The sequence below is a fragment of the Arvicanthis niloticus genome, chromosome 22, assembly GCF_011762505.2.
Source record: "Arvicanthis niloticus isolate mArvNil1 chromosome 22, mArvNil1.pat.X, whole genome shotgun sequence".
Taxonomy (NCBI): Eukaryota; Metazoa; Chordata; class Mammalia; order Rodentia; family Muridae; genus Arvicanthis; species Arvicanthis niloticus.
In genome coordinates, this window is record NC_133429.1 from 5,451,757 (window position 1) to 5,465,244 (window position 13,488).

Sequence of the window (13,488 nt, forward strand, 5' to 3'; positions counted from 1 at the left end):
CCACCACTTGGGAGGCAGAGGCAGGTGAATCTCTGTGAATTCAATGTTAGCCTGGCCTACATATTAAGGTCTAGGACAGCCAGTCAAGGATGCATAGGGAGACCCTGTGTCAAAAGACAAGAGACAAAAACAAACCAAAAAACAACCTGATACCTGACATACATGGTGAGTTCCAGACCAGCTAGGGCTACAGAGACAGACCTTGTTTAAAAAAAAAAAAAAAAAAGCCAAGCAAGCAGAAAATAGTCAATGCTGTGCTGGTGAGAATAATGACAAAGGTGAATCCATATACAGGGATGGTGGAAACGTCAACTTGTCTAGCCAGTATGGAAGGCATCATGAAAATTTCTAAAAATACTAAAAATGGAGTTCGAGAAATGTCTCAGCCTTTGGAAGTGCTTGCTATTCTTGCAGAGGACCCATGTTTGATTCACGGTACCCGCGCTGGATGCTCCTTTACCTAGTGAGCCATCTCACCAGCCTCAAGTGTGTCTCTGTGATATAGCAGTGTTCCTGTCTGTCCCTCCTCTTCCCTCATACCCTTCTGGTATGGTAAAAAAATGTCAAGAATTTACTGAAAACCTTGTGTTAGTGTTATGCTACCAATGTGCTACCCAGTATGGCAGTCACTGGCCAGCGGCTCATGTGCAGTAAGTCTGTGTGTCATGGTTGCTTCAAACTGAGAAGTGCCAGGAGCAGATAATACACACAAACACCAGAATAACTTAGAAGAAATTAAACAACAGCATAAGCTAGGAAGGGTGGGTCTAGCCTGTCATTGAAGCAGTCAGGAAGTGGAGGCAGGAGGATCAAGGAAAGCCTCAGCTACATACCAAGTTAGAAGCCAGCTTAGGCTATAGGAATCCTTGTCTCAAAATGCAAAAACTCTGTGAAATATTGATCATATGTTAAAATAGGAATATTTGGATATAATGGAGTCAATGAAAGGCGTGTGTTGGTGTGTGTGTGTCTGTATGTGTGTGTTTTGCTGGGGAATCAAACTCATGGCCTCATATAGGCTAGGAATACACTGTACCACTGAGCCACTTATTCAGCTCCAAGTAAGAAAAGGTTTTGTGGCACTGGCAAGATAGCCTAACAGGTGAAGGAGGCTGCTGCCGACTCTGGATTCCCGAGACACACACAAAGGCTCCACTCCTGCAAGTAGTCCTCTGAACTTCATACAAGCGTCAAGGCAGACATTTGCCCATACATACATACATATAAATAAATAAATAAATAAATAAATAAATAAATAAATAGATAGATAGATAAATAAATAAATAAATTTTAAAAAGTGTAGTCCTGGCTGTCCTGGAACTCACTCTGTAGACCAGGCTGGCCTCGAACTCAGAAATCCGCCTGCCTCTGCCTCCAAAGTGCTGGGATTAAAGGCATACGCCACTACAGCCCGGTGAGACAAGATCTTACTATATAGCCCAGGTTGGATTTAAACTCATGGTGATTCTGGTCCCCCTGCCTCAGCTTCCCAAGTGCTGAAATTATAACTATGGATTATGACATCAGGTTTAATGATTTCTAAAATTAACTTCATCTCATTTTGCTTTTCTCTCTTCTTTTTCTTTCTTGTAGCCCAGGTTACCCCAGCTTCTAATCCTCATGCCTCTACCTCCCAAATACCAGCAGTACAGTATTATCTAGCACTACACTTTATTTATGCAGTGGTGCTGGGAAAGGAACCCCAGGGTCTGTACATGCCAAGTATGACCAGCTGAGCTACATCTGCAGCATCCCTCCTTGTTTGTGATACAGGGTCTTATTGAGTTGTCTAGTCTGGCTTAGAACTTGTAAAGCTCCTGTCTCCACCTCCCAGGTGCTGGAGATATTCATGTACCCTTGCTGGTGCTGATCAGAAGTTTTAATTGTCTCTATTACCAGCTTCCCTAATGATTGAACCACATGAGTTATATTTTTAATTTTTAAAAGTTAAAAAAAAACACATAATTATTGTGTGTATGGTATCTGTGTGAGTGACAGCCCAAGTGCCATGGCTTGTGTGTGGTGGTCAAAGGACAACTCTGTGGAGTCTGTTCTGTCCTTTAACCTTTATGTAAGTTTGGGTGCTTGAACTAAGTCCATCAGGCTTAGACAGGAAGTATCTTGAATAAGCAAGCATGTGTATCACTTATGTTGAGGAGCCTGTGGAGGTTAGGGGAGGCGCTGGATCCCCTAGAACTAGAGTTACAGGCCGTTGGTAGCTGCTGAGTGGAGGCTGAAAGCCAAACCCAGGCCCTCTGTAAGGACAAGTGTTCCTAATCACTGAGCCATCTCCCTGGACCTGTTTTGAGATTTTGAAATAAAAACAAGAGAGGCTCACATCATGAAATACTAAAAGAAGGAAGCTGAAATCACTGGGAAGGAATAACCAACCAGTCCTGTCCTTAGTGGGTCTGGGAATACGGTCTCCACCCAGGGAATGTGTTTACTTGAACTTTGAAACTATTCTCTTTGAAAACTCAAATGAAACAACAGAGAACAAAATGTTCTGAGGTTGTTTTTATTGTAAAAATGCTGTGAGCTGTGCCTGGGAAGCACAGTTGGCACCTGTTCATCCACAGCACCCACAACAGCACCAAGAGTGTATCCAGGGCTCCTGGGAACCCTGTCTCCAATCAGTCAATATGACCGAGTCCGCCATTAAGGGCCCAGCTAGTTCGACCGACGTGGTCCCTCTGCATCCCCAACTTCTCTGGTAGGCGAGAAGTGAGATTCAATGCCCCTTGAGCCCATGTTTTCTGGGTCTGGGTCATTTGTTTCCTGTTGCTCTGACTGTTTCAGACAACAATGCTTGTAGACCCCAACACGGAAAAGGGGTCCTCCAGTCTCTCCAGTTATGCGCTTCTTCTCTGTCCACGAGACTCCAGATAGCCCTACTTAGGGCTCTTGCCCCTAGCAGAGAATGGCCATACCTTAGGGCCACAACCAAAGTCACTGCCTTCTTAGGCCTCGAACCAGGCTCCAGTGAGGAGGCTAGGAGGCTGCTGTAGCCTCCATGGGCTGGATCAACAGGGTGGTAGCCTGCAGTGGATAGTAGCGGCCCTTCCACGTTTTCCAGAAGATCCCCTTTTTACGCTGCTGCCGTTGCCGTGGGATAGAGTGGAAGTATTGTCCATTGAGATTGGAATGGCTGCAGGTGCCAAACCACCAGCCACCTATAGGGTTAGAGAACAGAAGATGTGGTCAGGGTCTTAGGTTTCCATACTGAGAGAGAGCACAGTTGGAGACAAGATGAACTTTGGATTTTACACCTTTAGAATTTATTGCATTTCTTTTGTGTTCCCGTGTATGTGTGTGGGTGTGTACATGCCACAGTGGGTGTGAAGGTCAGAGGACAACTTGTGGGAGTCTGTGATCTCTTTCTACTATGTGGGTCTTGGAGATCAAACTTAGGTCTTTAGGCTTGTAGCTAAACACCTTTATTGGCTGAGCCATCTCACAAGTCCTATTTTTGTTTTGTGACAGAGTCTTTTATCAGGCTGGCCTCAAACTCTCTATGTGGCCAAAGACAATTTTAAACTTCTGCTTCACCTGCCTCCACTTTCTTAGTGCGACGGCTAACACTGTACCACCACGCTTGGTTTGTATGGTACGGGGACTGGAACCCAGGCCTTCACTCATGTTAGGTAGGTTCTCTGCCAAGGAGGTACACTATGAAGCAGAGCTTATGGGTACAACTCTGTAATCACAGTGCTCAGCAGTATGGTAGGAAGTTTGAGGCTAGCCTGCACTACATAGTTTGATCCTGTCTGAATAAATGAAGCAGGAGGGCTGGTACTGGAGTTGATTTGTCTCAGCGCTTGCCTATCACGCATGAAGTTGCGGGTTTGATCCTTGGGAGCACAATGGCACATCCAGCATCAGGAGGTAGAGGCTGACCCTTTAAGGTTCTCTTTAGCTATGTAACAAATTCAAGGCCAGCTGGAGCTGTATGAGACCCTGTGTCAAACAGGCAACAAAAACAAAAATACCAGGGGGTCAGGGTGTAGCTCAGTGGCAGAATGTTTGGTTAAGAGGCACAAGACCCTATGCCTCAGAATTGAAGAAGAATAAGAAAAGGGTTTGTCTTGGCTTTGCCCCATGCCAGCTACCCACCCACAAGTGTTCTCAACTGAATTTTCTTTTCTTTCCTTCCTTTCCTTCCTTTCCTTCCTTCCCTTCTTTTCTTTCTTTCTTTCTTTCTTTCTTTCTTTCTTTCTTTCTTTCTTTCTTTCTTTCTTTTTTTTCAAGACAGGGTTTCTCTGTGTAGCCCTGGCTGTCCTGGAACTCACTCTGTAGACCAGGCTGGCCTCGAACTCAGAAATCCGCCTGCCTCTGCCTCCCAAGTGCTGGGTTTAAAGGCGTGCGCCACCACTGCCCGGCCTCAATTGAATTTTCAAAAGTGGGCACCATGCTCACTTTAAAGACAGGAAAACTGAAAACAGGAGACATTAACTCAGTGACTGGCCCATAGGCACACAGCAGGTAAGGAGAAAAGGGGGGCGGGGCATGGGTGCACACCTTGGGACTGAATGGAGGCTACAGTGGGAATAAGACCTGCTTACCTGAGAGGCTCTTGGCACAGTTGAGGTCCCCTCGGAGATCGTGGTCTTGGTCCCAGGTAGAAAAAGGCAAGGAAAGGCCATTGGGGGAGACATTGGTGGCACCCAGCTCATTGGCTGTGGGCTCGGTGAGCTGTAGGCTGTAGGCTGTATCCTCGCCCCCCAAATGGATGGGAAACTGGAGCAATTTGGCATTGCCATCCCAGTCTTGTAGCTGCACTGCCAACTGGCTTCCTCGGTCCCCTGTGATGCTGTGCATCTTCTCCAAGCCCAGCCAGAACTCGCCTGAATCGAGAGAAATCATCTGTGAGCCGGCCTCAGGCAGCTCTTGTGCCCTTTGCTTCATGACTCTGGCCTCCCGAGAAACACCTACCGTGGGGATCTCCGAAGCCATCCTTGTAGGCTTCCCAGGACTGGTTGAAGTCCACAGAGCCGTTCAGGCGTCTCTGAATCACTGTCCAGCCTCCATCTGTCCAGAAAGACAAAAAGTTACCAGAAGTCCCTTCTCACAGGGAAACAGAGTTCTACCTAGCTTCCAAGCCTGATATCAGGCTCCCATACAATTCCGAGGGGGGCAACACAAGCATCACTCCTCGCAGGGGGTGGGATCAGAATAGACTTCCATCCCAAGAGCCTGCAGGAACCAGTAGTAGATGTGTTTTGTTATTTGAAACAGAGTCTCTACCTTAGTCTGGCTTAGAACATGCTTTTGTAGCCAAGGATGACCTCAAAATTTTCCTATAGCCTAAGCTGTCCTTCAACTCACTATGTAACTGCGGATGACCTCAAACTCCTAATCATCCTGCTACCACCTCCAGAGTTCGGGGATAGCAGACTTGCACTATCATACCCATCATATACAGTGTTGAAGATGGAACACAGGGCTTCAAACACTCTAGAGGAGCGTTTCACCACTTGAGCTTTAGTCTCAGCCCATGAAGACTCTGTGCTTATTTATCTGAGATAAGGCTGGCCTTGCACTTTCAACAATCGTCTTGCATCAACCTCCCAAGTACTGGGATTATAAATATAGGAACAAGTCACCATATCCAGCTGTGCTTCTAGGCATTGAATTTAGGGTCTTGTACATGCTAGGCAGGCACTCTCCCATTAAGCTGTGCCCCCAGCTCACTTATATTTCGTTATTGTGTGACAAGGTTATACTAAGTTACCCAGGCTGGTCTTGAACTCACTCTGTAGATGACTAGGCCTGGAGAGCTGTATACCTTAACCACAAAAACCTATCACTGAGCTTGATTATGCCTGCCAATGAGTAAAAAAGATGATATATCTATTTCCTATCCTACAGGCTATATCCAACAAGATGCATAATAGTGTGTGTGTGTGTGTGTGTGTGTGTGTGTGTGTGTGTTACTGTGGAAGGATTCCAAGGGCTTATACAAGCTAGGCAAGTGCTGTATCATTGAGCTATACTTGTCTTTGTTTTATGACACCAGGGCTGTGCATGGCAAGGAGGCTCCTTGGGTGGTCAGCATATCTTACCTGAAGTCATCTCACAGTTGACCAAAAATGGTGGAGACCCTAGAGGCTGGATCTGGAAAAGTCCACTGTGCCGCTCCCCTTCTTGGAAGAGTTCCTGGCAGTCCCGAGGAGGCCCTGAAAGTAGACAAAGGGAGAGAGTGAAGCAGGAGAGAAGCCCCCAGTGATTTCAGGAGACAGGTGTGTGTGAGGGGTGGGTTAAGAGGATGAGCCCCAGGACTGTTTCCCTAAACTCGTTCTTAGCTTGTTGTAGCTTTCTCCAGTAGGGTTCACAAGACACACTGAGGACCTTGATTCATCTTCCCTCTTCCCACTCTGCTTGTCTACCCTCTTTGGTCACAAAGGCTTCTTTCCCTGAGCCTTTCTTCAGTGTATCATGCCTTCCTGCTATTGGGAATCAGCACATGGTCCTGATGCCAGGGATTCAATTTCCCCATTCATTTCTCTGGGTCCCAGGTTCTAAAAGGCTGCTGTTCCACTCTCTCAGACCCTGTTAGACTGCCAAGAGTGAACGGAGGTCTTGTCGCCGATGAGAAGTCATCTGGAGCATGTCCCCACTCCTCCCATTGAGTAGAGCTTCTCAAGGCCAGGGACGAGGAGGAACCTTGTCCACAGTAGGAACCTGTATCTACCTAAAGCCTACCCCACAACCAGTGTTTCAGTGAAGACGTAAAACAATGGACAGGGATGGATCTGGGGTAAGGCAAGAGCTGAGCTGACTGAGCAAAGGGATACTCTAGTAAAAGATGCTGACAGTGGGACAGGAAGACCGAGGCTGGGGTGTGGATGGGGCATGGCTGTCTCTGCTACCAGAAGAAGGGGGGGGGCGGAAGAAAGAGAGAAGAGAGGAGAGGAGGAGAGAAAGAACTTGGCCTTGACAAGTCCTCTAAATCCAGGAAGAACCGCCCCCAGCCCAGCCAGGGAAAGTAGGAGAAAGGTCACTGGGGGAGGGGCATGCAGGGACTTTCTGCCAGCCAGCTCAATCCTCACTGCCAGGAGTGGGGGCAGACCCAGTAAGATGGGAAGTGTACTTTCCAATCCCTTGGGCAGCTCCCTTTCCCCTACTTTCCTCTCATCCAATCGGGACAGGCACACTGCCAAGCCACCCATGTGGTTTCCATTAGGGCCAGCTGTTTGTCTCCACAGCTCTGAACTTTCCTCCACTTGGCTGGGCTGACTCTGGGAGTCCCAAACCCACAAAAACCACCCCCTCAGCTCTTCTCTTCCACCGCATCACCCATCCAGAACCTATGCCTGCCAACCCTGGGAGAGCTCATCCATGACCCTCACCATGCCTAGGTACCTGTCTAAGTAAAAGCCAGGGGAGGGATTAAGTCTAAAGACAACTGGGCTGAAAGCCAGCAACCAGCCTTAGGGTGTGAAGGGGGATATCCAAACTTTCACCTAGTTGGCTGTGAATAGCCACAGATGTCAAGCAGGGTGAGCAATAGGCACGAACTCAGGGTTGGAACTGGGAGCCTCTGACTCTGTCTGTCCCCCCCCCCCCCACACACACACACACTTCAATTTGAAACAAAATATTGAGCATGGGCACCTACAATATAAGACCAAGAAATTGCAAAAACTGTGAGGTGTATATGTGCATGTGTTTGGATGGAGGCTTTCGGGACAAAGGGTCTGTATTTGTAAGATGTAAGAGAGTGTGTCTAGTCTGAGAACTGGGGTGGGAGTGTCCTTACTCTGACTTTCCCTTTTATATCTGTATTAAGAGACATTGGAGGATTCCAAACCTCAGAAACACACACACACACACACACACACACACCCCTGGATTCCTTCAGATGGTGGCCCTGAACTACACCACCATCTCCCAGAACTCCTGAAACTCCAGCTCCCTCTTCTCTTCTACTCTACCTTTTCTGGTTAGTGCCTAATAAGATTTTGGGGGAGATTCTTGCTGGGAAAGAATGGTGGGGTGGTCTGGCCAAGTAGGATCATAAGTGAAGAGGGTACTATATATAAAAAAGCCGCTAACTAGAGCCTAGTGAGCCCACAGGAACCCAAGGCCAGAGTGTCTTTCTTTCCTATTAAGGTGGACCTGACAGGAGGGGTAAGGATTGGAATGGCAACTGTTGGGAGGTTGCCAGATGACAGAAAAGACCAGAGATACTCACTGTGTAAGCGGGTGGCATTGGGAGTCACGCCAATGAGCTGGGCCATCTTGGGAAGCCTCTTTCCCCTCGAAGTCTTGTCTACCCCGTTGTCTAGGTGTGTGGGGGCCAAGAGGTCAATCTAAGACAGGGCGGGAAAAGGGTGGTTAGATCTCTTGCCTCGTGCTGTAACAACTGCTTAGCCACATTTCACCGCTACTGGTTCCCTCGTTTTGTGTTTCCTCTTTCTGATTTGGGGCAACATTACCTGGTTCTGAAGATTCTGTATTCTCAGATTCTGCTTTGATAGGTATCTCTGCTGCTGGGCCACCTTCTGGAACAGTTGCTGGATCTTGCTGTTCTGAGCCTTGAGCTGAGTCTGAAGATACGCAAGATTGATGAAGCCTGGCTTTATGTCTGCAACCTCCTCTTATTTACCCTCCCTTCCACCCTTTCACAGTCTGCTCTTTGAGGCCCTTCTCCACCCGGCTCCTGGAGGACCCCCAAACGAGTCTAAGCAGAGTAAGAACCCTAGTAGATGCGCCTACCTGCAAATTCTGCAGAGTCTCAGGAGTCTGGCCTTCAGGGACTCTATCCTCGGGGTCTTTGAAGGGTGCATCTTTCCCCTTGGGCCCCTGACAAGCGTTACCGCAGGCAGCCATGCGGCGTTCCAGCGCGCCCAGCTGCCCACTGGTGCGCTCCACGTGTTCGCGCAGCCCGTGGCCGAGCTGCAGCAGCCCGTGAGCCAGCAAGTTCATCTCGTCCCAGGATGCGAAGCGCGGCGGCTCCGGCTGTGCAGGGCGCCCTTGCGCGCTCAACAGCCCCGCAGTAGCGGCGCATAGCATCAGGGCAGCGCCTGCTGTCGGAGCGCAGCGCATGATTGGGGGTTGGCTTCGGGTGCAGCAACGCTAAGACTACGGGACTCAAGAGTTCAAGACCCAGTAGCTGGAGTTCTGGAGGAGCCGGCTCAGGCTTAGGCTTGCTCTGGTGCAGAAGAAGGTCTGGAGCTTGCAGCTGATCAGCGTTTCACGGTTGCACCTAAAGCCCGATTTTATAAAGCGGGTGTGGGAGTGGGAGGGAGCTCCTAGGAGGCGGGGCCCGGGGGTGGAGCGAGCGGCCAAGTTTTAGGGTGCAGTGCCACAAGCCTCGTTACGAGGGTGCGTTTATGGGGGGGGGGGCGCGTGTGTGTGTGTGTTTTTGTTACTGTGTATGAAGAGTCCTTGGGGATGCCTGCTTGGCCTTCCTCGCGACCCATGAGCGACGTGACTATCTCTGCACTGCCTGGTTCATTCTAAGCCCGGAAATTCCCAACCCTAGCCCGCATCCCGCTCCCAGCCTGGTTCAGTGGAGGAAAGGGCATACAAGTCAATCAGGACGTGGATGCCTTCTTGACTGACCCCTTCTCAAGTCAGAAGCAAAGTAGGGCAGAGTTACGTGGCAGAGAGTTCTCTCCCTGATCGGCTGAGTTAAGATGGCAAGTGGGGGATTCCAGAACACTGCTCCCTGCCTTTTGGAGGCTTCCTGGGATCTGTAATCCCCAGAGCAGGCAGGAACCCCTGCCCCAACTCTCACTTCCACCGAGACCTTTCTGGCTCCCACGCTCTTTCCGGCTCAAGCATTCGTCATTGCAGATGTGTTTGTGAGGGTCACTAACGCCCTTGTTCAATTATTTGCCTCTTCCTGGCTAAACAGTCAATAGCTAGGATTTCTGCCTGCATTGTACAGATTGCAACTCTAGGCTTCCTCCTGTTGCTTGTCCTCCACCACCAGGGCTCTCGGTGTCCTGGAATTTACCTGCATTAAAGCAGGATTTGCGTCTGAGGACAACTGTCATCCCATGGAGCAGGGAGCAGAAGAGTGTGGAATTAATTCATCTTGAGCTACACACGTGAGTTTAAGCGAGCCTGGGCTACTCTGAACCAGGTCTCCAAACAACAACAGCAACAGCAAAACTGATGGCACTCACTTGTAAACCCAACATGCAGGACACAGTCAGGAGAACAGTACAAGCTACAAGCTAGGCTGCTCTACACAGTAAGTTCCAGACCAGTCAAAGCTGAAACAGCAAGACCTTGTTTCAAAAACAAAACAAAACAAAAACAATTCATAGTGGTGTATTCCTTTAATCCCAGCACCCCAGAGCCAGATGCGATTGGAGGGAGTCTACATAGTGAAGTTCCTGGCCATCCAGGAAGAAGACCTTGTCACAAAACAATAACAACAACAAAAACAAAATAAAACAACAAGTGAAAAAGCCAGGAGGAGCTGGAGATCTGTCTTACCAGTTAAGAGCATTTACAGCTTTTACAGAGGACCCAAGTCCAACAGCTCACAGTCACCTGTAACTCCAGCGCCAGAAGTAGTGACTGACCTCCTTGGGCACTTACACACATGCACACAATTTAAAAAAAAAATCATTTAAATTTAAAATGCAAGCACTCGCCGGGCGGTGGTGGCGCACGCCTTTAATCCCAGCACTTGGGAGGCAGAGGCAGGCGGATTTCTGAGTTCCAGGACAGCCTGGTCTACAGAGTGAGTTCCAGGACAGCCAGGGCTACACAGAGAAACCCTGTCTTGAAAAACCAAAACCAAAACAAAACAAAACAAAAAAAAAAACAACAAAAAAAGCAAGCACTCTAGAGAACACCTGCAAAGACTTCTCTTCCACACCCATCCATTGATTCACTCATTCCATACAACCTAGACCCTGAGTATTTCTAGTTTGTGGATAAACCCTACCTTTGAGCAGGGGAAAGGGACAAAGAAGGACGGGGGTGGGGCTGACACCTTTCCTTGTTTATGCTGCATGGCTAAGTTTTTACCCAACAAGTTTGCATAGGTATTCCTTTTTCTGCCAGTCCCCCTGTAGCCTGCTAGGAAGAGGAGCCTGGCACAGAAAACCTGCCTGACAAGAAGACCCTTAGGGCAGACTGACTGAAAAAACCCCAAGTTGAGTCAGCAGGGCTGGGAGCCAGCAGCAAACCTCTGGAATCTGAAACTGCATGCCCCAAGGCTGACGTGCAGGCCACTGCTTGTACACTTGACCAGCTGGGCCTTTGGCCAGACTGATCCCAGCAGCAGTGACAGGCAGACAGGAAGAGCAAGCGGGAAACCCTCAGCAAGGAATGAAATCATACATCCACCATCTGTCCACCCCAAACATCAGCCTTTGGGCACAGGACATAGCCATTCTATGCTAGCCCATATGCAATTTCCTCATCCAAATCTTCTTGCCGACAGAGAAAAAACAACATGGTGGACGTGGAGATGGGTGTGGTAGTGCATGCCTGTCATTTTAGCACTTAGAGGGTAGTAGCAAGTAGGTCCATCTGGGCTATGTAAGAGAACCTGTCTCAAGAAACAAAATTAGGGCCGGGCAGTGGTGGCACAGCCTTTAATCCCAGCACTTGGGAGGCAGAGGCAGGCGGGTTTCTGAGTTCGAGGCCAGCCTGGTCTACAGAGTGAGTTCCAGGATAGCCAGGGCTACACAGAGAAACCCTGTCTCGAAAAACTAAAAAAAAAAAAAAAAATTAGGGCTGGTCATATGGCTCAGTGGGAAAGATGCTTGCTTTTAAGTCTGATGATCTGAGTTCAGTCCCCGAGCCCTTATGTTGGAAGGAGAAAAAGGACTCCCAAAAGTTGTCCTCTGACCTCAACAGTTTTCTGTGGCATGCACATAAACAATATAAATAGGTGGATGGAGGAGGGGGAGAGAAACAGTGACTAGAAAAATGGCGTAGTGATTAAAAGCATGTACTGCCTTGGTAAATGAGCTTGCTTCCCAGCACCAACTCTGGGCTTCTAACTGCCTGAGTCTTCAGCTCTGGAAGACCCAGTGCCCTCTTGGCCTTCTCAGGCACCTGCACACATGTGCACACACCCACACACAGACACGTGCACATATTTGCTGTTCTTGTACAAGGCCTGTGCTTGGATTTGAGGACCCACACAGTAATTCACATCCATCTGCAAGTCCGGTTCCAGGAGATCCAGGTCTCCTCTGGGATCTCCAGGGGGCATACATACATACAAAATAAAATAAGTCTTATAATTTTTTTTAAATAAAATTTTTTTAAAATAAAGGAAACCGCCAGGCAGTGGTGGTGCACGCCTTTAATCCCAGCACTTGGGAGGCAGAGGCAGGCGGATTTCTGAGTTCGAGGCCAGCCTGGTCTACAGAGTGAGTTCCAGGACAGCCAGAGCTACACAGAGAAACCCTGTCTGGAAACAAACAAACAAACAAACAAAACAAAAAAAACCTCAAAACAAACAAACAAAAAAGGAAACCAACATGACAGGTTTTTGTGTGATGTATGTGTGTGCATATTAACATACGTATGGGTACATGTGTGGGTAGGTGAGCATGCTCTTGTGTGTGTGTGCCTGTGTATGGAAAAGTGAACTGTCTTCTTTGTTTTTGTATTTAAAGATTTATTTATTTGTTTTATATATATAAGTACACCATTGCTCTCTTCAGACACACCAGAAGAGGGCATCAGATCCCATTAAGGATGGTTGTGAGCCACCATGTGATTGCTAGGAATTGAACTCAGGACCTCTGGAAGAGCAAGTGGAGCTCTTAACTGCCGAGCCATCTCTCCATCTCATCTCTATTTATTGAGGCAGGGTATCTTCTTAGACCTGAAGCTTGGCCTAGGGATTTCCTGAAGTACTGAGATGACAGGAAGTTACTATGTCTGCCCAGCTTTTTTGTGGGTTCTGGGAATCAGAATTTCATTCCTTGCCCTTGTGAGTCAAGGACTTTGTCCACTGAGCCATCTTTCCAGCCCCAAATCCCACACAGTCTTTTCTCTACATACTTTTCATTCACTTTTTCAGTGCCATGCTTCAGAGAGTACAGAACAATCTGAAGCTTTTTGGAGGCACCTGCTGGTTACAACCGTTACAAAAGACTCCTGTCCTCTTGGGACCTGGAACTGGCTCTGGCTTTTATCCTACTAACTGATTTCTGGAATGTTCCCTCTTATCCAGCTGTTGCAATAACTCAGTAACCACTTTATGTGCTGGCATTGTGCTGGGACCATATCATGTCCATGTTTGGTCTTCATACACTCCCAGCTTTAGTACAAGGCTTTGATCTGAGGATACAGCTCACTGTCAGAGCTCTTACCTAGCATGTATGAGACCTGGGATAATGTTCTTAGCACTGGAAAAAATACGGCACTATATTTGGACTGGGAACTTAGCTTAGTGGTATAGCACTTACCTAGTGTGCATGAGACCCTAGGTTTACCTATAGTACTGCAACCAACCAATCAATAGCTATAGAAAGGTTGGCACAGGTTAGTTTCGATGGT

General features: G+C 48.2%; 1 protein-coding gene across 1 annotated transcript; it reads right to left on the reverse strand.

Moving 5' to 3' along the window:
• Positions 1 to 2,502: 2,502 nt before the first annotated feature.
• Positions 2,503 to 9,210, reverse strand: Angptl4 (angiopoietin like 4). The gene is made up of 7 exons (XM_076919757.1): positions 8,719 to 9,210; positions 8,439 to 8,549; positions 8,195 to 8,312; positions 6,063 to 6,176; positions 4,933 to 5,028; positions 4,563 to 4,844; positions 2,503 to 3,173 (listed from the first exon to the last, which is right to left on the reverse strand). The coding sequence occupies exons 1-7, from the start codon at positions 9,046 to 9,048 to the stop codon at positions 2,992 to 2,994; spliced, it is 1,233 nt and encodes a 410-aa protein (XP_076775872.1). The 5' UTR covers positions 9,049 to 9,210; the 3' UTR covers positions 2,503 to 2,991.
• Between the last annotated feature and the right edge of the window lie 4,278 nt (positions 9,211 to 13,488).

Bases quoted from the DNA above. Each gene is read 5' to 3' on its own strand.
- Angptl4 (XM_076919757.1), bottom strand. From the start codon at position 9,048: ATGCGCTGCGCTCCGACAGCAGGCGCTGCCCTGATGCTATGCGCCGCT. The intron at 5,029-6,062 runs GTAAGATATGCT...CTTTCTGGACAG, and splicing joins CAACTGTGAGATGACTTCAG to ATGGAGGCTGGACAGTGATT. The intron at 4,845-4,932 runs GTAGGTGTTTCT...CTCTCGATTCAG, and splicing joins TGGCTTCGGAGATCCCCACG to GCGAGTTCTGGCTGGGCTTG.